General features: G+C 32.1%; 1 protein-coding gene across 1 annotated transcript in view; it reads left to right on the top strand.

Annotated features, from left to right (window-relative positions):
• The first annotated feature begins 236 nt into the window (after positions 1 to 236).
• The window catches only part of LOC139511600 (signal transducer and activator of transcription 5B-like), a 32956-nt gene continuing 8284 nt past the window's right edge, over positions 237 to 24908 (top strand). The window contains exons 1-16 of the mRNA XM_071298470.1: positions 237 to 450; positions 4197 to 4329; positions 4727 to 4859; positions 5870 to 5959; positions 6391 to 6483; positions 8856 to 8937; positions 9627 to 9823; positions 12194 to 12348; positions 12979 to 13137; positions 14896 to 15030; positions 15641 to 15767; positions 16486 to 16527; positions 17307 to 17387; positions 18225 to 18317; positions 18952 to 19087; positions 22514 to 22566. Coding sequence (XP_071154571.1) covers positions 4199 to 4329; positions 4727 to 4859; positions 5870 to 5959; positions 6391 to 6483; positions 8856 to 8937; positions 9627 to 9823; positions 12194 to 12348; positions 12979 to 13137; positions 14896 to 15030; positions 15641 to 15767; positions 16486 to 16527; positions 17307 to 17387; positions 18225 to 18317; positions 18952 to 19087; positions 22514 to 22566 — 1707 coding nt within the window. The 5' untranslated portion in view covers positions 237 to 450; positions 4197 to 4198. The remainder of the gene's footprint in view (positions 451 to 4196; positions 4330 to 4726; positions 4860 to 5869; positions 5960 to 6390; positions 6484 to 8855; positions 8938 to 9626; positions 9824 to 12193; positions 12349 to 12978; positions 13138 to 14895; positions 15031 to 15640; positions 15768 to 16485; positions 16528 to 17306; positions 17388 to 18224; positions 18318 to 18951; positions 19088 to 22513; positions 22567 to 24908) is intronic.

The following is a 24908-nucleotide window of genomic DNA, read 5'->3' as shown; positions in this document are numbered from 1 at the left end:
TTTGAAATGTGTTTTTATTCATTGATTATACTCATGCATGAAATCAATCTGAAGTTTGAGATAAACAATAAGCATATGTTAGCAAAGGTATGTATATCTTGGTATTCCAAAAAAATAATCATACATCAAATCTAGAGTTAAAATTTCGTATTATTTCTTTCGGTATATAATATTAAATGTTATTTAAAAATAGAACTAAAATTTCTAGTTCTAAATAAAGATTTCTATTTTAATCCGTTTCGCCGAAATGTGTATTCATTTATATGAAATGGAGTTTAAATTGCTAATAATAGTTGTTTACAACATCCATTGTGATTGGATATATTTTTCGGAGAGACCAATCAAACCTTTTGTTATAAAAAAAAACATTTATATTTGGTACTTTCAATTTACAATAACAAAAGTCTTATAGGGATAGTTTCATAGAACTGAAGCAGGAGACCATTCTCGGTAAGTACTACGCACTATTGAATATTTAGGTTGTTTCAAAGGTATAAAATCAATATAAAATAGTCATCTTTTAACATGGTAATCTTGTTCAGACATAATTTGCGAGGGTTTAAATTTAAACAATGATAAATTAGTACAATCTGTCTTCTGTGCGGTTTATACTTTAATCAAAAGTCAAATACTGTATATTTATACTACGAAGTTTAGTTTAATAATCTTATAGATATTCAGAACAGACAATCCGGGATCATTAAGAAGAGCTTATTAGGGGAAAAACCATAATTCAATTTCCGAATGTATTAAGTGCTCGGATAAAGATGTAATTAGATTTGAGGCTTGTCACGTTTGTGTGATGCATGAATTAATTTAAACTTTTTACCAACTTTTTAGCTCTACGGGTCCGAAGGGCCAAGTGAGCTTTTCTCATCACTTGGCGTCCGTCGTCGTTAACTTTTACAAAAACCTTCTCCTCTAAAACTACTGGGTCAAATTTAACCAAACTTGGCCACAATCAACATTGGAGTATTTAGTTTTAAAAATGAGTCCGTAAACCTGGCCAACCAACCAACATGGCCGCCATGGCTAAAAATAGAACAAAGGGGTAAAATGTAGATTTTGGCTTATATCTCTGAAACCAAAGCATTAAGAGCAAATCTGACAATGGTAAAATTGTTTATCAAGTCAAGATCTATCTGCCCTGAAATTTTCAGATGAATCGGACAACCTGTTGTTAGGTTGCTGCCCCTAAATTGATAAATTTAAGGACATTTTGCCGTTTTGGGTTATTATCTTGAATATAATCATAGATAATCTGTAACCAGCAATACTGGTGTAGCAAAGTCAGATCTACATATAAGTCAACATGACCAAAATGGCAGTTGACCCCTTCAGGAGTTATTGCCCGTTATAGTTAGTTTTAAGCAATTTTTTGTAATTTTTGTAATCTTTTACCAAAATTTTCTCCTCTGAAACTACTGAAACATATTTAAACAAACTTGTACACAATCATCATTAGGGTATATAGTTTTAACATTGTGTCCGATGACCCTGCCGCGAACGAAGATAACCGACATGGTTAACAAGAGTACATAGAGTAAAATGCAGTTTTTGGCTCATATCACTGAAACAAAAGTATTTAGAGCATATCTGACAAGGATTAAATTGTTCATCAGGTCAAAATCTATCTGCCCGGAAATTTTAGACCAATCAGGCAACTCGTTGTTGGGTTGCTACCCCTGAACTAGTAATTTTAAGAAAATTTTCCCGTGTTTGGTTATTATCTTCAATAATATCAAAGATAGAGATAAACTGTAAACAGCAATACTGTACAGCATATTAATTTTCGATCCCAATGCTCTTTAACTTTGTACTTTATTATTTTTTTATTTTTTTTTTTTGGATTCGAGCGTCACTGATGAGTCTTTTGAAGACGAAACGGGCGTCTGGCGTATATACAAAATTTATTCCTGGTATCTATGATGAGTTTATTTAAGACCTAAGAGTAAGTCATCATGACCAAAATGGTCAATTGACCCCTTTAGGAGTTGCCCTTTATAGTCAAATTTTACTATTTTCACTAATTTTGTAAATTTCTACAAAATAGTTTTCACTGTAATTTCTTGGCCAAGTTTATTATAGATAAAGATAATTGTCGATTGTAAGCAGCAAGAATCTATCTGTGTCCCTTGTTTAATATGCACATAGACCAAGGTGAGCGACACATGCTCTTTAGAGCCTCTAGTTATTTAATATTCACATCGGTTTAAACACGCAAAAAGAAAACAATTGTACTGCTATATATAAAAATAAACTTGTCCATATATAAATAAACTTGTCGTAGAGACATGGATTGGAATTTTGTATTTTTGAGGTCGATAAGCCTAAGTGTTTCAAAAATCAAAAGTTTTGTAAACAGCGAATTGATAATTATGACAAATCAATGATAAGTTATGTCTACACAGAAGTGCTGACTTCTTGGTTGGTCATACCCGCGGGGAATAAAAACTCCACAAACAGTGGCATCGACCTAGTGGTTGTAATTAAACTCAATCACAGATACCGGGATTGACATTTGGTATTTGTGCCAGACTTGCATTCGTCAACAAAAGACTCAATAGTAACGCTCGAAAAAAACGAAATATTAAAAAGTCAAATAAAGGAATTTAATCTCGAATAGAGTCCCTTCTTTGAATGGCAGAAATCACTTTCAACAGTAAATTTGTTTTTTTCTTTGATCAAATAATATTTAAATTATAGGACCTTACTAAAAACAAAGCGTTAACTACTTATTTTGAGGTTTATAAGACATAAAAAAGTCGATGAAATCTTAAGAAACTGTACATTCATTCAGCATTTTATTTTTGTAGTATACATTTTTATCCCAGGTCAAGTGACCTTTTCCCATCACTTGACGTCGTTGTCGTCTGTTAACTTTAACAAAAAAACCTTCTTCTCTGAAACTAATGGCCCAAATTTAACCAAAATGTGCCACAATTATCACTAAAGTATCTAGTTGTAATAATGTGTCCGATGACCCCGTCTTCCAACCATCATGGCCGACATGGTTAAAAATGGAACTATGGGGATGAAATGCAGTTTTTGATCCTTTAGCAAAAATCTGATAGGAAACACAAATGTTTATCAGATTTAGATTTATCTGCCCTGAAATTTTCAGACGAATTCGATAACCCGTTGATGGATTGCTGCCCCTGAGTTAGTGATTCAACGAAAATTGTGCAGGTTTTTTTGTTATTATCCTAGATATCATTATAATATCTAATATCAAAAACTATTAAATATGATTGAAACATTACAGGATATCCAAACTATCAGTTAATACAGGTGATATACACAGGCTCTTCATGTATAAAACCACTAATGCATAGCCACATTGCTTTCTATGTTAAATTCTTCAATGGAGCATTGATGGTTACTTTGTCTTAAGTTCAAATAAATTGGCTATTATTTCCTGTCAAAACTGTACCTTATCCGAACTTGTGCTGAAAAAATTCAATATACCTTATATATTGCATATTACAGTGTACTGGTTCCCGGAAGTGATCCCTAGTCACCAAGCTTTCATTTGATTCCAAAAATACCCAAATATACCAGCTATTGACAAAGATACATCTATGCGTAGAAACTATTTTGTTTAAAATATGTACTACTTTCTTGTATGTTCTTTCAGACCGGCCCTGAATTAGTGGTTTTATACCTTCAGAGCCTCTGGTTTTATATTGCCATTTCTATCTTTTTATCATTCTTAACATTTATGTATAACCTCTAAATAACTAAATGTAGTCAACATGTCTTATTTCAATAAATGTTATGGTTTTTTTGTTTACTTCTTGGAACTAACAGATATAATATTGTAACTCACAGAAAATTTAATCACTTAGCATGATATTTTTTTTGTAGTATAAATGCCAAATTTATATTTTATCATATTCCGAATTTGCTTGTAGAAGATTGTACAGATTTCATATTTGTTTATCTGTGTGCGGATCTTGCTATTTGCAAAGTTTTAAGAATTTAATCAAATATATTTGATAACTTAGAAGCATAAATATTAAATTGCTTCACATTTCAACAATGTAGATTAGAATATCTGTCTGCGGATCGTGCAATTTACAATGTTTTAAAAATTTAGTCAAAATCATTAAAATCATCTTAGAACTTAACTGTAATAACACATAGAAGTTGAGTGGCATCAAATTGTATTGTATTTTTTTTTTTTTCATTTAAAGTAATGTCACAGCAATGGACTCAAGTTCAAGAGATGCCTGTAGAATTCCTGTCAAAATTGAGTTCTACGTATGCTGAAATTTTCCCAATACAAATCAGAGATTGTTTTTCTGTATGGATAGACGAACAACCTTGGTAAGTTTGTGTTGCATACGATCCATACTGCATAGTCAGCTATAAAAGCGCACATATTCATTCATGTTGTAATTTATTTTTACCTTTGTTAACACCGTCCTGTAACTTGAAATATTATCTTTTTTTTATCTTTATTTAAAATAGGTTTATAAGAAATCGTACCATTTTTTTTACTTTTTACAAATATTGATTAATTAATTGGAAAGCAAATACAATTGTTAATATTGTCCAAAGTATAAAAAAAAGAACAATAATTAATTTAGAGATGACGTTTAATGTTAAATGAGATCCACACGATCAGATGGATCGGATATTTTCATTTATCATAGTTTTAATAATTTTAAGTATTGTTTTTATGTTGTTGACCATTTGATTCGGTTCTATCATAAACACATAGGAATCAAATTGACGAAAACGATGACAGTCATAGGAATAATAATGCCTTACCTCTGCTGCAAGGTCTGCTTCAACTTATTCAAAATAAAGCAAAAGTGATTCCTGAATTCAAAGGATGCCTGATTTCTATAGAGGTAACGCATTCAAATAATTCTGAACAGTAAGATATGCACACACAAATATATACACGAAAATTAGGGAAACAAATCATTTATCGTTTAAAAATTATTTAGAAACAATTTTATTTGAAACTTTCCTTTTTTGCCAAAACCGCAAACGGGAAATACATACATACTTATGTTTGGTGCTTTTGAATGAAAGCTAGTGACAAAGGGGTTTAAGTTTTATTTCTTTATTCAAATTACTTACTGGTAAGTACATTACATGTAGTAGTTACAAATGAGTAGTGATTGTAAATATTGATTCTTTGAGTCAGCTCTGATTGACATCGTTGTTTAAATATACCCCTAAACAATATATTGGAATGGCTATATGTAGAAAGAGTGAAGAAAAAAGATTTAAATCACAAATAATTGGAGAATAATACTTGACATGTTACGCCCTTGCATGTTCACATTATATGAACTTTATAATCAAGTGATAATCCTGACACGAACATCATGACTGGTGCCACTTATGAATCAGTATATTAACTTTGCTTAAGGTGGTACCCAACACTTTCAATAAAATTAATTTGGCTCTATTTACTTTGACCCTAAAACAAAAATTTCTAAATTTCTAAATTTTTGAACCAACTGTTTTGTCAGAAAAATTACACTGGTTATATAGCAGTTTGACAAAAATCAATTTTGATCATTGAGAAGCTTAATATTCCATTTACAACACAACGTAATCAAAACGATTAGCTGACTTTACAGAGTTATCTCCCTGTAGTGTTAGGTACCACCTTAAACATAATATTGAATCGAGAGTACGTCGTTCTCAGACTTTGTATTCTTTTTATGAACTTGTTTGTATTTTCGTCGTCTTTTCTTTTGTAAGTTTTTAATGTCACCTTGGTATATGCCGGCTATTGTTTTTGCGTTATTAATATCTATATATAACATAGTTTTAAGAGCAATACAATAAGTTGTTTTCATGATCAAGTTCAATTATCTGATATACACATTTAAAATACTTTCAGAATAAGTATATCAATGAACCGCTCAATTTTGTAAGGGATATGAAGATATGTCTTAAGTATGAAGAACAGTTGCTGGCAGCATCTCAAAGTGTAAGTTGTATTTAGAGGTAACAGAGTGCGTTTTTATTTTTTCATACTGCCGATTCAGGGACTTAAGCTCAGATGAAGACTTTAACCAAAAAGACCATCAAACGTTTCTTTACAAATGTTTCAATCTCATTGAATTGAAAAATGAATTAAACAAACTAGAACAACATAAAAGAAAATAGGTATCGGTTGGTGTTAAATGATAAACGTTCAGGAACTTTAAGTTCGTATCATTGTTGATATTCTTCTTTTATTAACTAGATAATTCAAATATTTTTAAATAATGAAAAGTGTTATCCAGCTAAGTCAATGTGAGTGAAGAGTTCGCAATATGACGCATAATAACAATATTCTACTAATGATTGCAATAGAAATATTCCTAACCTTTTTGATATGACTAGAAAATTAAAGATCTTTTCATTTCATTGTTGTAGGATATAATAACAACACAAGGCCATGACGAATATACTGACGGGAACATTCTACAAATGTCTGAGGAGTTCCATAACTTAAATAATTGGGATGCGGTAAGTCTGTATTTGGGCATGTCAGTTTGATATTCTGGTGGAGGAATGCTTTGTTGCAAATAGAATATTCGTTTCCACATGAGTTGTTAGGTCGTGTAAATTGATTCCGAAAATTGATTTGAGATTTAGTACACAACTATTTCCTGCGTCCTGTTGAGCAGAATATTTATTTTAATTAGGTATTAGGCAACATATTTCTTACCAGTCCGTGATATACTTTTTTAAAATACTCGGGCTTCTAACATCAACCAAAAGGAGAGCCTTGGTGTAGTGGTTAGTGAATCGGACTACTAACACAAAGGTTCCTGGTTCGATTCCCGTCTGGGATGAAAATTTCAGGAACTGAATTTTCGGCTCTCCCTTGACACCATTTGCGAGTATGGTCCCGAGGAAACGATGATAGTCCGTCGGAAGGGGACGATAAATGGCTGACCCGTATTAAGAGAGAGCCATATCTCTTGCACGTTAAAGACACCCTTGTTGATGTCGAAATAGAGCAGGCTAATGCCGCTACAAGGCAGCACTCGCACCCGCAAAGTGGAAAGGGATTAATATAAGTTGCAAAAACTTGTTTCCCAAACCACTATAAATAAATATGTTTAAACTAACCAAAAGGATTTTTAAAAGGTCTTCCCCGTTTCCTTTTATTCCTATACAATATTAAGATTGTTTTTAATAACAAGCATTACATGTTTAATTGTTATACATGTTGACATTGTTGTAGAGAAATATAAGAAATTTAACAATATAGATTTATTCAATTTAACACAGTGATTTTGTTTTTGCATTTGCTACACATAATATGATCTACATCCTTTTGTTACTAAACACTTTATATTCAAGGTTTTTATACGACCGCACAAATTGAAAATGTTTTGGTCGTATATTGGTATCACGTAGGCGTCGTCGTCGTCGTCGTCTTCGTCGTCCGAAGACATTTGGTTTTCGCACTCTAACTTTAGTAAAAGAATATAGAAATCTATGAAATTTAAACACAACGTTTATGACCATAAAAGAATGATTGTAATTGATTTTGGGTGTTTTGTTCCCAACAGTTTAGGAATTAGGGGCCAAAAACAGGTCCCAAATAAGCATTTTTCTTGGTTTTTGCACAATAACTTTAGTATAAGTTAATAGAAAGCTTTGAAACTTTATCACAACGTTTATGACCACAAAAGGATGGTTTAGATTGATTTTGGGAGTTTGGTCCCAACGAATTAAGGGCAAAAAGGGTCCATAATTAAACTTTGTTTGATTTCATCAAAAATGATTTATTGGGGTTCTTTGATATGCCAAATCTAACCGTGTATTCAGATTCTTAATTTTTGGTCCTGTTTTCAAATTGGTCAACATTAAGGTCCAAAGGGTCCAAAATTAAACTTAGCTTGATTTTAACAAAAATTGATTTCTTGGGGTTCTTTGATATGCTGAATCTAAACATGTACTTAGATTTTTGATTATGGGCCAAGTTTTCAAGTAAGTATTGTGCAATAGCAAGAAATTTTCAATTGCACAGTCCGCAATAGCAAGAAATCTTCAATTGCACAGTATTGTGCAATAGCAAGAAATGTTCAATTGCACAGTATTGCGCAATAGCAAGACATCTTCAATTGCACAGTATTGTGCAATAGCAAGAAATCTTCAATTGCACAGTATTGCGCAATAGCAAGAAACTTTCAATCACACAGTTTTGCGCAATAGCAAGAAATATTCAATTGCACAGTATTGTCCCGTTTTCAAATTGGTCTACATTAAGGTCCAAAGGGTCAAAAATTAAACTTTGTTTGATTTCAATAACAATTGAAGATATGGGGTTCTTCAATATGCTGAAACTAACCATGTATTTAGGTTTTTAATATTTGGGCCTGGTTATCAAATTGGTCCACATTGAGGTCTAAAGGGTATAAAATTGAACATTATTTGATTTCATCAAAAATTGAGTTCTTAGGGTTCTATGATATGCTGAATCTAACCATGTATTTAGATTTTAGACCATAATATGTAAATGTCCAATTTCAAATTTTAAAGTTTTTAAGTTTAAGTTCTTAGACCACATTCAGTCTGTGTCAGAAACCTATGTTGTGTCAACTATTTAATCACAATCCAAATTCAGAGCTGTATCAACCTTAAATGTTGTGTCCATACTTGCCCAAACTGTTCAGGGTTCGGCCTCTGTGGTCATATAAAGCTGTGCCATCTGGTTAAAGGTTTATGGTTTGCGTTAAAAATATAGACATACAATCGCTCTTGAAGAAGCAAACACGACTCCTAGGCCCATTTCAAACATGTGTGGTTCGGAAAGCATTAAAACTAATTTTATATATGTTGCAAAGTATATATTTGACGTCAGAATATACAAATATTTCTTATAGGCAATTGATGGTGGTCTCAAAGAATTCAAAAAGAAACAAGAGGAATTTGTGATACTATTGAGGGAACTACCAATAGTTACAGGTAGATTGTAAACAAACATGTTTTCCATAGCTATTTGTTATAAATGTTCTTTCCAAGCATCATTTAATTCTAGCTGGATTATAATTTAAAAATCTGTAATAACTTTAGCAGAAATAGTAAAAGATCTGCGGGTCCTCGATACTCTTCAACTTCCTACTGTATTTGTGATATTTTTTAACTTTTGTGATTTGAGCTTTACCAGACTAGTGAAGGTTTTTTTGTGGACAACACGTGCATGTGGCGTACAAAAATGATGTGCATAGTATCTATGATGAGTTTATTTAAAATCAATACAAAATTGTCCAATTAAACAAACCCAAAAGGGAAATAAAAGAGGAGCGGCGAAAGATACTCAAGGGACAGTTAAACTCACAGATCTAAAAAAAATACCTGACAACGACATGGCTAAAAAAGAAAGAGACAAACAGACAAATGTTAGTATTTTAAAGTAACGACAAAACACTTACCATCTCCTGTGATATTATTTTCTTAAAGTTATTCTTTTTAAAATGCAAAAGTTATCGTATACCGGCATTTATGTATACAATCTAATATTTCCATAGTACAATGTATAACATTTTAAAATCTGATTATAAATAGAATATGAACAATGACATACATACACTATGCGAGGTATTTCTGTTCTTTTTATAATATTATGTATTGTATTTGAATTATATATTTACCAGCGCATTTCAAAAAAGCTGAACAAGACATAAAGGAAAGAGTTGCTGAAGTGGAAAATCGCAATTCAGATGTTTTAAAGCAGGATGACATGGACGCAATATTACAACTCCATGAGGAAAGTGAAAAAACTAGATCTAGAAAAGAATTCATAGGTCAACACTTGAAAATATCCATAAAACATATCTGGGATCTTGTTAATGTAAGTATTATACTGTCAAGATCGTCCAAGACATCATGCCAAAAATGTCTCTGAAATTTGAGCTAACAGTGACGTAAGGGTGTTTGCTTGAGGTTAAGCTGAACTGTGATTTTTAGCAATAAAAGCGCTGTTCCCTTGATTTTGATATTTTTCAAGTGCGTATGGTGATTTTGAGACATAAATAAAAGAATAAATCCTTTATCTTTAGTACATGTATTATGTATCTTGACATTTATGAAGGTGGCAATTATGGTAGATCACAAGTATATATTTTTTGAGACAGAATGTTTTTATAATTTGCCGAAATGAAGATTTTACTATGCTCTTTTCAAAAATTTAATAAAAAGTATGGGTCACTGTGCTATTTTTCAAGCTATGAGTCATTGAAAATTGCCAAAATTTGGTTAGTTTGTTCATGAAAAAACACATTAGTGTGCATACAAAAAAACATTTATGAGATAGAATTTTAAAATAAATTTTGAGAAGAAAGGTTTCATAATATATTTTAAGAAAATAAAAAGAAAACATGGTGTCACCGAAGTTGTTTTCTTGCTACAAATAAAAATAAAATAAAATCCCTATTAGCTCAGTATAACTTTTGTACTAAAAGAGTTATTTTCCCTTATAAGGCTCATTTGAATAAAATGATTTTAACACCTAAAAAAATTATATTTGTTAAAATATTTTGTATAATACGATTAATTAACAAGTTTTCTTTAATTTGTTAAAATATTTTGTATAATACGATTAATTAACAAGTTTTCTTTAAATAGATAAAAACAGTTTAACCATTGAATTGCAAATCTGTCTCCAAATTTGCAGATTTAGGGAAATAACTAGACCGATTTTGTACTGTGATTGTACAATCCAAGACGGCGGTATACCATGAATCTACCTTATATGGAATAACTGCATACATGAATCTCGTTAACATATATAAATATTTAAATTAATTGATCACATTTTATTGATTTTCTATTTTAATCAAGTTTAAAAATCCCAAAATATAAAATGGTGAAGTTGAAATCATCCCTTCGTAAAATTTAAGGACGTCATCACGAGTTGCTGACCGTTATGTAATTAGATATAGGAAGATGTGGTGTGAGTGCAATTGAGACAACTCTCCATCCAAATAACAATTTTTAAAAGTAAACCATTATAGGTCAATGTACTGTCGTTCAACACGGAGGCTTGGCTCGCACCGAATCAAAAGCTATAAAGGGCCCCAAAAATAATAGTGTAAAACAATTCAAACGGGAAAACCAACGATCTAATCTATATAAAAACGAGAAACGAGAAACACGTATAAATTACATTAACAAACGACAACTACTGTACATCAGATTCCGGTAATAACCGTTTCACAGATGATATCGGATAGGTCCCTTATGTCGTAACTACAATTCACTTTCCTTTTCACAACGAATGTGACCTACCGAATTATACTATTTACCGGGTGGTGCAGGATCTGATTGACCTTCTGGAGCACCTGAAATCACCGCCAGATTTTGAGGGGGTTCGTGTTGCTTAGTCCTTAGTTTTCTATGATGTGGCATGTGTACTATTGTTTGTCTCTTTGTCTTTTTCATTTTTAGCCATGGCGATGTCAGTTTATTTTCGATTTATGAGTTTGACTGTCCCTCTGGTATCTTTCGTCCCCCTTTTATCTAAAAAAAAAAGTCTAAAATAAATAATTTACAGAGCATGGGCTCAATACTATGACTAAGACTTGATAAGTGTGTATTTATTTTAGTCTTTACGCCATCTCATTAACTATCGAGTTGACCGAATTTCTCCGATTGTCATGTAAGCCGTATGAACATAAATACAGATATGAATACAAAGCGGACACGTGCAAATAGATATTTCTAGATCGGTTTAATTTCATATTATAGGTTGTAATTATATGTTAATCATCGTATTTACCTGTATAAGAATGTTTTTTCTGAATCGAATCAGTCTATTAAATGATGTACCGTTGTTTCACTTTCAATGTTAACATTCTTTTTCTGTTAATAACCGAACACGCACACTGCATGCAATATCTATCTATAGGTTAGAGGTTAAATTGAAATTCACATGAAAACGGATTTAATGAGGTCGAACTATCAATCTCTTGCAAGTGAATAGTAATTTTGTATTCATCATCAATGTTTCTTAGCTTAATTTGACAAAAATGAACCATACTGCCTGCTAAAAGCGAATTATTTTTTCACTCTTTCACTTTTCTTTTCATAATTAATTGAACAAAACAATTCATACTTAAAAAAATGAATATCTCGTAGCAAGTGTCCCTTTAGCATTACCTAATAACATTTTCCTGATATAAATGTAAATATGTTACTTTAAATCTTTTTTTTTTTATTTAAGAGCATTGTTCAGACATTGCAACTATCTGTTGAAGAATTAATTCAGATTCAACAAACCTTTCTTGACATGGATCTTCCTAAATGGAAACACAGACAACAGATTGCGTGTAATGGAGTTCCATTAGATTCGTCCATCTTACAGTTTCTCCAGAAAAAGTAATTATCTTACTTAGAATGCAATTGATTAGTGTTCCAATTTATCCTTTTGTTATTTGTTTTATTGTTTGTTAATTGCTTTCGATCACTATGAATGTTGCCTTCTAACTGATAGGTTTAAAAACCGTTTTGAAAGTTGTTTATTTAACAATTCTTAAAGTACTTGAATATTATAGTGTTGAATGATATTAATCATTTCGTAAAATATATCTACATTTGTATATTGGATAAATCAAGTTGTTATAAAAACACTTTTGAATGCCGCTTTTTTACTATGTATATAGCTTGTTGTTCGATGTGAGCCAAGGCACCGTGTTGAAGGCCGTACATTGACCTGTAATGGTTTACTTTTTTTTAAATTGTTATTTGGATGGAGAGTTGTCTCATTGGCACTTACACCACATCTTCCTATATCTATGTTATTCCAAGGAAGAAATTGTATATGGTACAGGACACGTACATTATATGAGTACGAGACTAAATATGATTCATACCTTTAGATGATGTTTGTCATGTCATTTGTGGCAAAACCCAAGGCGTATGTAAAACCTTTAAAAAAAGTTTTTCTTAAGATATTTAACATGTTCAAATTCTTAGTAATACCAAAACAATCTGCTTTTATGTCGACAGATGTGAGAAGTTACAGACTCTTATAGTAAAAAATCTTCAAGACATTCAAAAGCTAGAGGAAATATTACAGCTCTTACCACTGGAAAAACCTGAAAATTCACTCACTACAACATCAGTTCAGCAAAGGCTAGCACAGTTATTAGTCGATTTGGTTTGCGGGTAAGCATTTCTGTTCAATTATTTTTTTGTGTGTTTTAAAATTAAGAGCTTCTTGGTATATCTTAAAATGGAACAGAAGAAAAGATGTTTAAGAAAGGCCAATCAGTTCATTAATACAACATTTTGTTATCTTCACTACATCCATTTGTATAAGTTCAATTTTTAATATCATTTTTGAACGAGAAACCAGTAATTTGCAATGTAAATGGTATCTAAATAGTTTAAGTTGATTGTTTGGTAAACAGTAAAATCACAAATATACTGAACAAAAATATTGATCAATAGAAACGCAAGGATGTAGGACATTATAAAATGATTACACAAAACCCAAACAAAAACGATGTGCTGCTACTTTCGTCTAATGCAAACGAAGATGTAACAAGGTACAATATATCGAAAGCACCAGTTTGAGAGGAGGTCAATGATAAATTAAAAACACGCTTTCTCAGTGCACGGAAGAACATAGCTGTGGAGTTTCTAATAAAAACTGCCATCATACTGTGCCTGAATAAATTCACCACCAACTATAATTACTATACCAACTATTACTGTTTAGCCGTGTTATTGTTACTGCTTACATTGATGATCTCTTTCCATCTATTTGTTAAAGGGGCACTAGCTACGAGACATACGAAAAATCGAAAAGATGATTGTGTTGGTTCAATCATTTATGAAAGTGAAAAAGTGAAATACTAATTTGCTTTTATCAGCTAAAATGGTTCAATTTTGTCAAATTAAGCTAATAAACATTGATAATGAATTATTCACTTGCAAGTGAATAATTCGACCTCATTAAATCCGTATTCATGTGAACTCCAATTAAACCCCGTAGAAAGAGATAGTATAACGCATGCATTGTCCGTGTATGGTTACTTAAAGGAAAAGAATGTCAAGATTGAAAGTGAAATAAATGTAAATAATTTGATTGACTGATTTGATGCACACAAAAACTTTCTTTAAAGGTCTAAACGACTGTAAACATAAATGTTTAATCTTTAATACAAAATTTAACAGACCTATAAAAATCCAATTGCACGAGTTGCTTAATCTTTATATAAATCTACGTTTATGTTTACATCGCTTATATGGTCATATAAGGTCAACTCGAAAATTAATTAGATGGCGTCTTGGCTAAAATTCACACGAAACGAAGCTTCGTCTTATTAAGACCATGTCCTGTAAATTGTTTATTTTATACTTTTGATTGTTTGGAAAAACGCGCGTCTGGCGTACTAAATTAAAATCCTGGTACCTTTGATAACTATTTACACCACTGGGTCGATGACACTGCTGGTGGACGTTTCGTCCCCGAGGGTATCACCAGCCCAGTAGTCAACACTTCGGTGTTGACATGAATATCAATAATGTGGTCATTTTTATAAATTTCCTGTTTACCAAACTTTGAATTTTTGAAAAATTAAGGATTTTCTTATCCCAGGCATAGATTACCTTAGCCGTATTTGGCACAACTTTTTGGAATTTTGGATCCTCAATGCTCTTCAACTTTGTACTTGTTTGGCTTTATAAATATTTTGATATGAGCGTCACTGATGAGTCTTATGTAGACGAAACGCGCGTCTGGCGTACTAAATTAAAATCCTGGTACCTTTGATAACTATTTTACATTGTTATAAATAAAATATGAGAATTTGAGTCAAATCGGTGAACATGAAATGGCAGCTAGTGCCCCTTTAAAGCGCCTCTGGGTTAATTTTGTTTTTCGTTTGATATCATATATTTTATTTGCTTCCAATGTAGAACATTTATCGTTGAGCAGCAGCCACCACAGGTTTTGAGGAAAGATAATAAATTTGAGGCAAGTGTTTCCTTTCTAGCTGGTAAGACGCTAAATGTGCAGTCTCGTTTGCCAACGGTGCACGCCTACATATTGAAGTAAGTACGATTACTTTTATGCATTAGTTATAATTATAATATAACTCTAGAATTCATACAAGTAAAATATGATAAATAAATTGAACTCGACATATAATGTACCTGTATATATATGCACATGAATATATAATTAAAAAATTTCGTGGGTTCAAATAACATTAGCAAAGAATTTGTAAGCCAGTGATGTATTAAATACATAGAAACGAGGAAGTTGTATGACCAAAGTACTTCAAACAACATTTGCCTCATCTAAATACACCGATGCGTTTCGCCGGTTATGTTGTCATTTAACAAGCAAAATGTATTACAGATCATAGAATTACAAACCAAACTCATACGTCGTTTATTTTTTTGGCCTATTTTATATTTGTCGCAGACAGCTGATATGTGAAACTGATTTGGTAAACAATAACAAGGATGGCGATTGTAGACATGTGGCATGAATACAAATAAAGGTGTATAACTTAACTGCTTCATAATTAGAATGCCAAATTCTAGAATAGAACAAACCTGATATAGATATTTTTTCATTTATTTGTTTTAGAGACGCACAAATTGTTTCTTTGTTATAGTAAACAGTGGTAAAGCACATTTTATTTCTTTGTTTTAGTGAAGCACAAGCTCGGACAGTTCACACACATAAGTTTGATATGTCAACAATAAGAGACCTTTTGAACAATGAATCTACAGTCGAGATTCTTCCATCTGGAAAAGTTCATGCTAAGTTTAAAAACCTGGTACGTTCTCCATATTGCTACAATAACAATTTCGTATTGAAATCTTAATTTTAAGGGTTGAACCCATTTGAAATGATAAAATTTGTACATACTTTTCAACTATAAAATGTATTTAGTAGAAAAGGAACTGTAAATCAGTGAATTTAGGTAACGCTGTGTAGTTGGGTTGTGGGCTACAGAAATTTTGTGATACGCGTCACGAATATATTTATTGTTCTCTTGAAAATAAGAAGATCTAATGATCTATCATTAACATTTTGATACACAGATCCTGTTTCACTTACAAGAATTTGAAAACGCTCTAATCTACGTTCTGTTTTAACGACCTGTTGTGTGATCAACTTATTTTGTCGTCATGGTACACACCTTCTTTGTACTTATTTCCATTAAAGTAGAACCCAGTGTTTTCAGATCCATGTATAAATGTACGCAAATCGTGGACATATGATCTTTATATTAACCAGTTCGCAGTATGATTGCTAATGAGACAACTACATAACATATTTCCTAATGACGGGGATGCAAGAAATGTTACGTAGTTTACGGCCTGCCTGTAGTTATGAGCAAAACCAATGCGGTATAATCAGCTACAGAAAAAAATGAAAACCAATTCAAAAGAGACTTGTCGGGTTTGGTGTTGATGCTTTTTATTTTCATATATAAGGGTTGGTTAGTGTAATATTCAGATTTTAAGTACGTTCATTTATTTATATTGTAGGTTTTAAAGGACTTCAAACGAGAATCAAGAAAGGGTGGTCAGGTATTGTCTTTCTGTATACCATTGCTTACAAATCAATCGTCAATTCAAATCGTTCTAATAACAATTTGATCAGAAAACAGTTTGACAATAACTACAACAATTGTAAACGCGCGTCTGGCGTAAAAACAAAGTTAATCCTGGTATCTATGATGAGTTTATTTACAACCAATGGGTCGATGCCACTGCTAGTGGAGTTTTAATTCCCCAAGGGTATCACCAGCCCAGTAGTCATCATTTCTGTACTGACATGAATCATAATTGATATGGTCATATTTATAAAACTACTGTTTTCTAAACTTTTGAATTTTTGAAATACTAAGGCTTTTCTACTTCAGGAATAAATTACCTTTGGCAAAACGTTTAGGAATTTTGGTCCTCAATGCTCTTCAACTTCGTACTTTAAATGGCTTTTTAACTTTTATGGATTCGAGCGTCACTGACGAGTCTTTTGTAGGCGTAAATCCAAATTTAATCCTGGTACCTATGACAAGTTTAGTTGTATTGCTTTAATCTGATCTATCATCTTGCTCCTCTCTATCATTTTGTTACTTTTCCTAATATATTAGTATATCTTAGTTTCTACCATATGAAGTTTATAAATGAATGCTCAGTTTTAGAATTGTATTGGGGTTGTAAATTTCGCGCATTCAACAATTATGATTCGGTCAGTAAATGTAAACAAAATTTACGTAACATTTGGGAAAGTAAATCAGACATAACTTTAGTTAACCCTTTTCTCTGAACAAAAACCGAATCTATTTATCAATATCTATTTTTAGAGAATAGCTGAGGAAAAATATTGCATACTCTTCGAAACAAAAATAAAAATAGGAGAATTTGATTTACACACACCTCTCATGGTAAGTACATATCAGTATACGATTTTACCATTGTGAAACAATACCTAGTTACCATTCGTTTAATTTGAAAGTAGCACATTCAAAATATGATGCATCGATCCGAAGCTCTGCTCGCAGTTTGATTTTACCACAAATAGTATAGATACTCGATTAGGTAAAGAGCTACACGACCAAAAAGAGTACACTGGTCGTTGGTTCATGTCTGTCATTTTATTTTTCGAACATTATTTTGTAAGTTTTCTCAGTTGAAGCAATATCCACTTGTCAAAGTAAAGACGACACAATAATCGTTTAACATTACACAGCTACAAAAAAAAGAACACTGTAACCTAAGCATCGGCAAGACAAACCAATTCTCAACAAAACTTGGGGTGTGCTCAGGTGCTAAGGATGTAACCAGGTCCTGCTCCTAGTGTGCCAATTTTTCAAGACGATTTCACTTCTTATTCCTCATGATTATTCTTATGTAAAAATAATAGTTGTTGGGCATAAAAGAGGGACGAAAGATACCAGTGGGACAGTCAAACCGTAAATCGAAATAAAAAAACTGACGACGCCTGGCTAAAAATGAAAGTAGACAATCAGACAATAGAACACTAAAGGATAAGCAACACGAACCCCACCAAAAACTAGGGGTGACCTCAGGTGCTCCGGAAGGGTGAACAGATCCTGCCCCACATGTGGCACACGGCGGCACTTTTTTTTGTTTTTAAACTGAAGAATGTCATGTGAATGCCGTTTTATAAAGACCACATTGTGAAACTGCTCATTTTAGTTTGATATATTTTGTGTTTTATGTGGAATGGGGTCATTGAAATATTTCATCTTACTTTTAAGGCATTGTCAGTTCCTGTGATAATTACTAGTCATGTTAATCAGGAGTGTCAGGCTCTTGCAACAATTTCATGGGATCATCAATTCTCTACTCTGGTAAGTGTGATCTGCACGATTGTACGGCGTAAAAATCAAGTCTAATAAATTCAATAAAAACAACACATTTAGAAATTTATAACTTTCCGGTAAAAAAAAATGAATTAGGTGCTTGTAAAAAATCAAATCACCAAAATACAGAACTCCGAGGAAAATTCGAAAAGGGTAGTTCCAAATCAAATGGCAAATCAAAAGCTCAAACACATCAAACGAATGGATAACAACTGTCATATTCCTGATTGGTACAGGCATTTTTCTTATGTAGAAAATGGTGGATTGAACCTGGTCTTATAGCGTGCTTAACCTTTCAATTGTATGAAGGAGAGTGTTTGGTCTAATTGAAACACTGAGAGAAATACGACATACTGTATTAAATGACACACAGGAACATGTAGCACAACAAATAAATCCTAATGGCAAAACCAAAATATAATCATCGGAAACTAAACGAATCTAGGTTTTTTTTGCTAAGGAAAGCTTGAGTTAGCATCGAGGCTAGCATACACATTGATCTGTTCACTATTAACTTTAGTGATGAAGTATTTCAATCGGAAAAGGTATTTAATTTAAGATTTTGTAATAGTAATTTTATTTTTCCATTCATTAAAAGTAGTACGTTCAATTTTTTTCACAGCCCAGGACTTTATTTGAAGTGCCGTCATCAGTGCCATGGCATGAATTAGCGAACCTCTTGAATGCAAAATTTAAACATGAAACAGGACGAGGACTAACTGAAGATCATCTTAATTATCTTGCTTCCAAACTCTTTGGTAAGAATCTGAATGTTTATGAGTATATATCAAATAGAGCCTAGGTGGTCGAGTGGTTTAGCACATTGGGCATAGTGCAAGGCGATTTGGTGCCACGATATCTCAGTAGCACGAGTTCTGCGTCCTCAAATCTAAAGATCTAACATTGTTGGGCTGATATTCAGACAAATAATATATTTATTACTTCAAATTGAATTCTGCGTCCACACTAGTAGAAGTATAAAAAAAGTATTTTCAAAATGCTCTTTAAGTCCTCTAGTTTTCTTCATTTTTCTCCAACCGGTTTTACATCTTTGTGATAATCATTGATGATTATGAATGTGGCTAATGATAATTTAACGTCACGATAATTAGTCCGTAACAATATATAAAAGGGACTTAACCATTACACAAGGAGCGTCTTATCTGTTTATGCTTGCTTTTTACTTTTGACTGAACATATTTTCTTATTTATTCTCAGTTCTTCAGGTCGTCAAAACTGGTAGAATGTGAAAATATATTATTTTGATAATTTATTGGTAGCGCATAAATCCAGGTGTTCACTAACGTTAATGATACTAATTTCTGGATGTCGGATGTGTTTAGGGTGAACAGTAAATCTCTTCTGTGATGTGTTTCCTGTTTGGTCAATATAATCTTTTTGGCACTATTACAATAACATAAATTAAATTTCCCGACGCATATAAAAGAGTTCTTAATAGTGAAAATATCCCCCAATTTAAATTCATATGATACTCCTTCCATAACAATTTTTTTTTTACTTTTTGGAATTTTGGGTTATCAATGCTCTTCAACTTTGTACTTGTTTGGTTTTATAACTATATTGATCTGAGCGTCACTAATGAGTCTTTTGTAGACGAAACGCGCGTCTGGCGTGTTAAATTAAAATACTGGTACCTTCGGTAACTAATTACATATCCCACAATACGAAAACCCGCATTTTTTGACAGAAGAAGATATATCATCTTTATTTAATTTTGCATTGGTGAGTAACTTCTTTAAAGATTTTGAATGTCTTTTCCTTTTTATAATTTTCTGTGTGGCAAGGGCTCTTTTTATTCTTTGATCTTTCATCCGTGTTGGTACATTTAGATAAATAATGTTATATACGCTAACACTTCTATATTTCTCGGGTTGTATGATGAGACGTATGGTAATACTTGTTTCGTATTAATTACCGTGTTTTTACGGGCATCTCGTCCGCGGCTCGACAATGATTTTTTTTTTAAATGTCAAAAATTACTTCCTGGGTCAGAATGTTTTTTGGTCTTCTTAGTTTTTGGATATCTATAGCTTTTGCACGTTCAATTCTACTATTGATTAACGATTTTGGATACTGTCTTTCTCATAGTATTTCGTTTAATTCTTAAAGTCTTTTATTTCTCATTTCAATACATAGTATTTCGTTTAATTCTTGAAGTCTTTTATTTCTCATTTCAACACTAGAGACAATAGTACAAATTCTTCTCCCCAAACTGAACGGTATGTTTGTTCTTGTGTGTTTTGGATGACAAGAATTGAAAAGTAAGTATTGCTTGGAATCTGTCGGTTTAAAGTAAATATCGGTTTCCATTTCAGTATTTTTTTTTCTATTATTAAAATATGAAGAAACGGTAATTGTATAGCACTCAATTCCATAGTGAACTGGAAACTTTTGTTGATATCATTGATTAAGTTTTTAAATTTATTTAATTTCTCTAAACTGGATGTCCACAATATGAAAAAAGCAATCTAGTTAACGTTTACAATTATCTAAAATGTATGTTTGGAATTTGAAATCGAACTGTTATTTAGATCGTTCGTACTTTTGAGATTCCAAATACGCCATTCCTTAACTGGTATAAGTTGGAACAACTTGTGCTCCAATGGCTGTACTGGATATCTGCCTGTAAGATTCCCCAATGAAGTTGAAAGTTATTTTCAAGACTAAATTTGTTTTGGGACCTATTATCAAATTGATCAAAAGTGATGTCCAAATGTTAGCCTTCTTTCGAATTCTTGACGTTCTTTGGTATGCCGAATCCAACAGCGTATATAAATTTTGGATTTTGGATCATAATAGGTAAATATTTTTTTTTTAGTTCGAAGACATTCATACGTGTCAATAACCTATGCTGTGTCTAATAATTGATTACAATCCAAATTAAGTGCTGTACCTGTTCATATTTGCACCACCTGATCAACGTTCGACTTCTGCGGTCGTATAAAGTCATGCCTTGGGTAACATTTTATGGGTTTTGTAGTCAATTTTCAGACTTATCTACTGCAGTTAATCCAGTAAAATTCAGACAACTCACTTTAAATCTATTCAGACTGTTCAGTACTTGTTATTTACCTGTATAAGTTAACAACATACCAATTTACCTGTATGAATTGACAACATACCAAATTGAAAAGTTACTGAACAGTACTGAATTGACTGCAAACATTTTTTTTTAACAGAACTGAAATTACCGTAGTTTATAAATCTGAAAAATGGACTGAACATGACTTTCATACTCCTTGGTTCAGACTTTTCAAATCATCTGAGGATCAAAATGACCGTTTAGACGTGTTTGATCGTGAAAGGGATACCTTTCGTGACTTGATGTAAGATTATGACGTTCATATGCAATGTTTGTCGAGGTAACTTTTATCTTTACTAGAACACACCCGTGACTGAATTGAAGTATATAACTATGCGTAAGCCTTGTTTTAGTATTGGTATTGTCATCTGATAAAGTCATGCCGATTATAAGATACAAAGTTTTCTCTGCTTTCAAACTCTTTCTGTGTGAACCCGTCGACCTGGAACTTATCAATTATTGGTAATATTAATTATTTGGAAAACAAAAGGTCCTGGAATGGAGTTTTTTTTAATCAACAGCTTTGTCCTATATTAGTTGAAAACAAATTCAAAACTGTAACTATACGACTTAGTATTCGTATTGTTATCTTAGAAAGTCTTACTGATTAAAATACTATAGGGAACAATTTGACAATGATTGAATTAAGTAATGTCAACCCTGTGATTATGACCCGTGTATATACCAAAATCCTAAATACACCGTTTGGTGGTGCGCCTGTCAGATGCGGAACGTACAGATAAGATAATAGGTAACAGGTTTAGTTTACACATATTTTATTGTTCAAAACAAATGGATTAAACACAAGTTTTTCAACTTAGTTTCGTCTTCTCCATATATAACAGGTAACAGGTGAATATACTATCGGTATCGGATTCGACCCGGAACTTGTTAATTATTAGCAATATTAATTATGTGGGAAAACAAAAGGGTCTGGAGTGGTGTAATTTTTAATCTACACCATTATCTTATATTAGCTATATATAAAGTTGAATTCTTTGATTTGTCGTTTTTACCCCATGACGGCTGAAAAATTGGACCTCAGTATTTTAGTATTATAGATGTTTATGATATATTACAGGAGAATCAAGTAATTATGCAAGTTGCCACGTGACCTTTGATATGTTCTGTAAGGTTAGTAATCCTAGAATATATTCAGACTTATTCTTCACAATATCCGAGTATCAATAACATTAATTGCAGTGAATGTTTCACAATTTCCTTTATTAACATATGAAAAGGTTCCTTCCAATGATATACTCCTGTTCTGTATCTCGATATGGTTCATTTCGTAAAGCAATATTTGTTTATCAAACGAACAGTCGTTTCTCGTGCTATTTCAGAGCTAACTTCTTGATGTTGGCACTTGTTTATATTGATGATAATACATGTCTGTAATGTATTCTTGAGAAACATGATTTGGATGCTCATAATACATTAATTGCAGGAAGGGTTTAAGGATATCTGGCTGATCCAAATAACTTTTAATACTAACATGCAAAAAGTGTACACTCATCGCAGTTAAAATCCGAGCGTAGGTTTAATGAACAACAGTGTTTTGTTTATAAAGGATCATCATGTTTATCAATTATAACCCTCTTAATGTAATGCCGCCTTTTTCTAGAGTACATTGTACCATTATGGAAACATTACATGCAATCGAACTAACGACGACAGACTCTTAATTGTATCTATGCTTGTTTTGTTTAAGCTTGTTTTTATACGACCGCAAAATTTGAAAAAAAATTTCGTCGTATATTGCTATCACGTTGGCGTCGGCGTCGTCGTCCGTCGTCCGAATACTTTTAGTTTTCGCACTCTAACTTTAGTAAAAGTAAATAGAAATCTATGAAATTTTAACACAAGGTTTATGACCACAAAAGGAAGGTTGGGATTGATTTTGGGAGTTTTGGTCCCAACATTTTAGGAATTATGGGCCAAAAAGGGCCCAAATAAGCATTTTCTTGGTTTTCGCACTATAACTTTAGTTGAAGTTAATAGAAATCTATGAAATTTTGACACAAGGTTTATGACCACAAAAGAAAGGTTGGGATTGATTTTGGGAGTTTTGGTTCCAACAGTTTAGGAATAAGGGGCCAAAAAAGGGCCAAATAAGCATTATTCTTGGTTTTTGCACAATAACTTTAGTTTAAGTAAATAGAAATCAATGAAATTTAAACACAATGTTTATGACCACAAAAGGAAGGTTGGTATTGATTTTGGGAGTTTTGGTCCCAACAGTTTAGGAATAAAGGGCCCAAAGGGTCCAAAATTAAACTTTGTTTGATTTCATCAAAAATTGAATAATTGGGGTTCTTTGATATGCCGAATCTAACTGTGTATGTAGATTCTTAATTTTTGGTCCCGTTTTCAAATTGGTCTACATTAAGGTCCAAAGGGTCCAAAATTAAACTTAGTTTGATTTTAACAAAAATTGAATCCTTGGGGTTCTTTGATATGCTGAATCTTAAAATGTACTTAGATTTCTTATTATTGGCCCAGTTTTCAAGTTGGTCAAAATCGGGGTCCAAAATTAAACTTTGTTTGATTTCATCAAAAATTGAATAATTGGGGTTCTTTGATATGCCAAATCTAACTGTGTATGTAAATTCTTAATTTTTGGTCCCGTTTTAAAATTGGTCTACATTAAGGTCCAAAGGGTCCAAAATTAAACTAATTTTGATTTTAACAAAAATTGAATTCTTGGGCCTTTTTGATATGCTGAATCTAAACATGTACTTAGATTTTTGATTATGGGCCCAGTTTTCAAGTTGGTCCAAATCAGGATCCAAAATTATTATATTAAGTATTGTGCAATAGCAAGAAATTTTCAATTGCACAGTATTCAGCAATAGCAAGAAATCTTCAATTGCACAGTATTGTGCAATAGCAAGAAATCTTCAATTGCACAGTATTGTGCAATAGCAAATATTTTCAATTGCACAGTATTGCACAATAGCAAGAAATATCTAATTGCACAATATTGTGCAATAGCAAGAAATTCCAATTGGATTTCAATTGGAGTTATCTTTCTTTGTCCAGAATAGTAGTTGAATCAACTTAAATCATTGTTTTATACAATATACAATGTATATTCACTATTACTACCAACTGATAGATTAAAACAATCTTTACCATTCAGTAATAACAAGAACTTTTTTTACATTTTAATATTTTATGATGTATTTAAATGAGTAGTTATTGTTGCAAACTTCATTAGAAATTTGAATTGAGATCAGTTTTGAAATAAGGGAAAGGGGGATGTGAAAAAAAAATTGGGGGGTCAATTTTTTTCATTTCAGATTTCATAAATAAAAAGAAAATTTCTTCAAACCTTTTTTTGAGAGGATTAATATTCAACAGCATAGTGAATTGTTCAAAGGCAAACATATTTTTTTTAAGTTCATTAGACCACATTCATTCTGTGTCAGAAACCTATGCTGTGTCAACTATTTAATCACAATCCAAATTTAGAG

This window comes from Mytilus edulis, chromosome 2, assembly GCF_963676685.1.
Source record: "Mytilus edulis chromosome 2, xbMytEdul2.2, whole genome shotgun sequence".
In the NCBI taxonomy this organism is placed as follows: Eukaryota; Metazoa; Mollusca; class Bivalvia; order Mytilida; family Mytilidae; genus Mytilus; species Mytilus edulis.
This window is presented reverse-complemented; position numbering and strand designations above follow the sequence as displayed.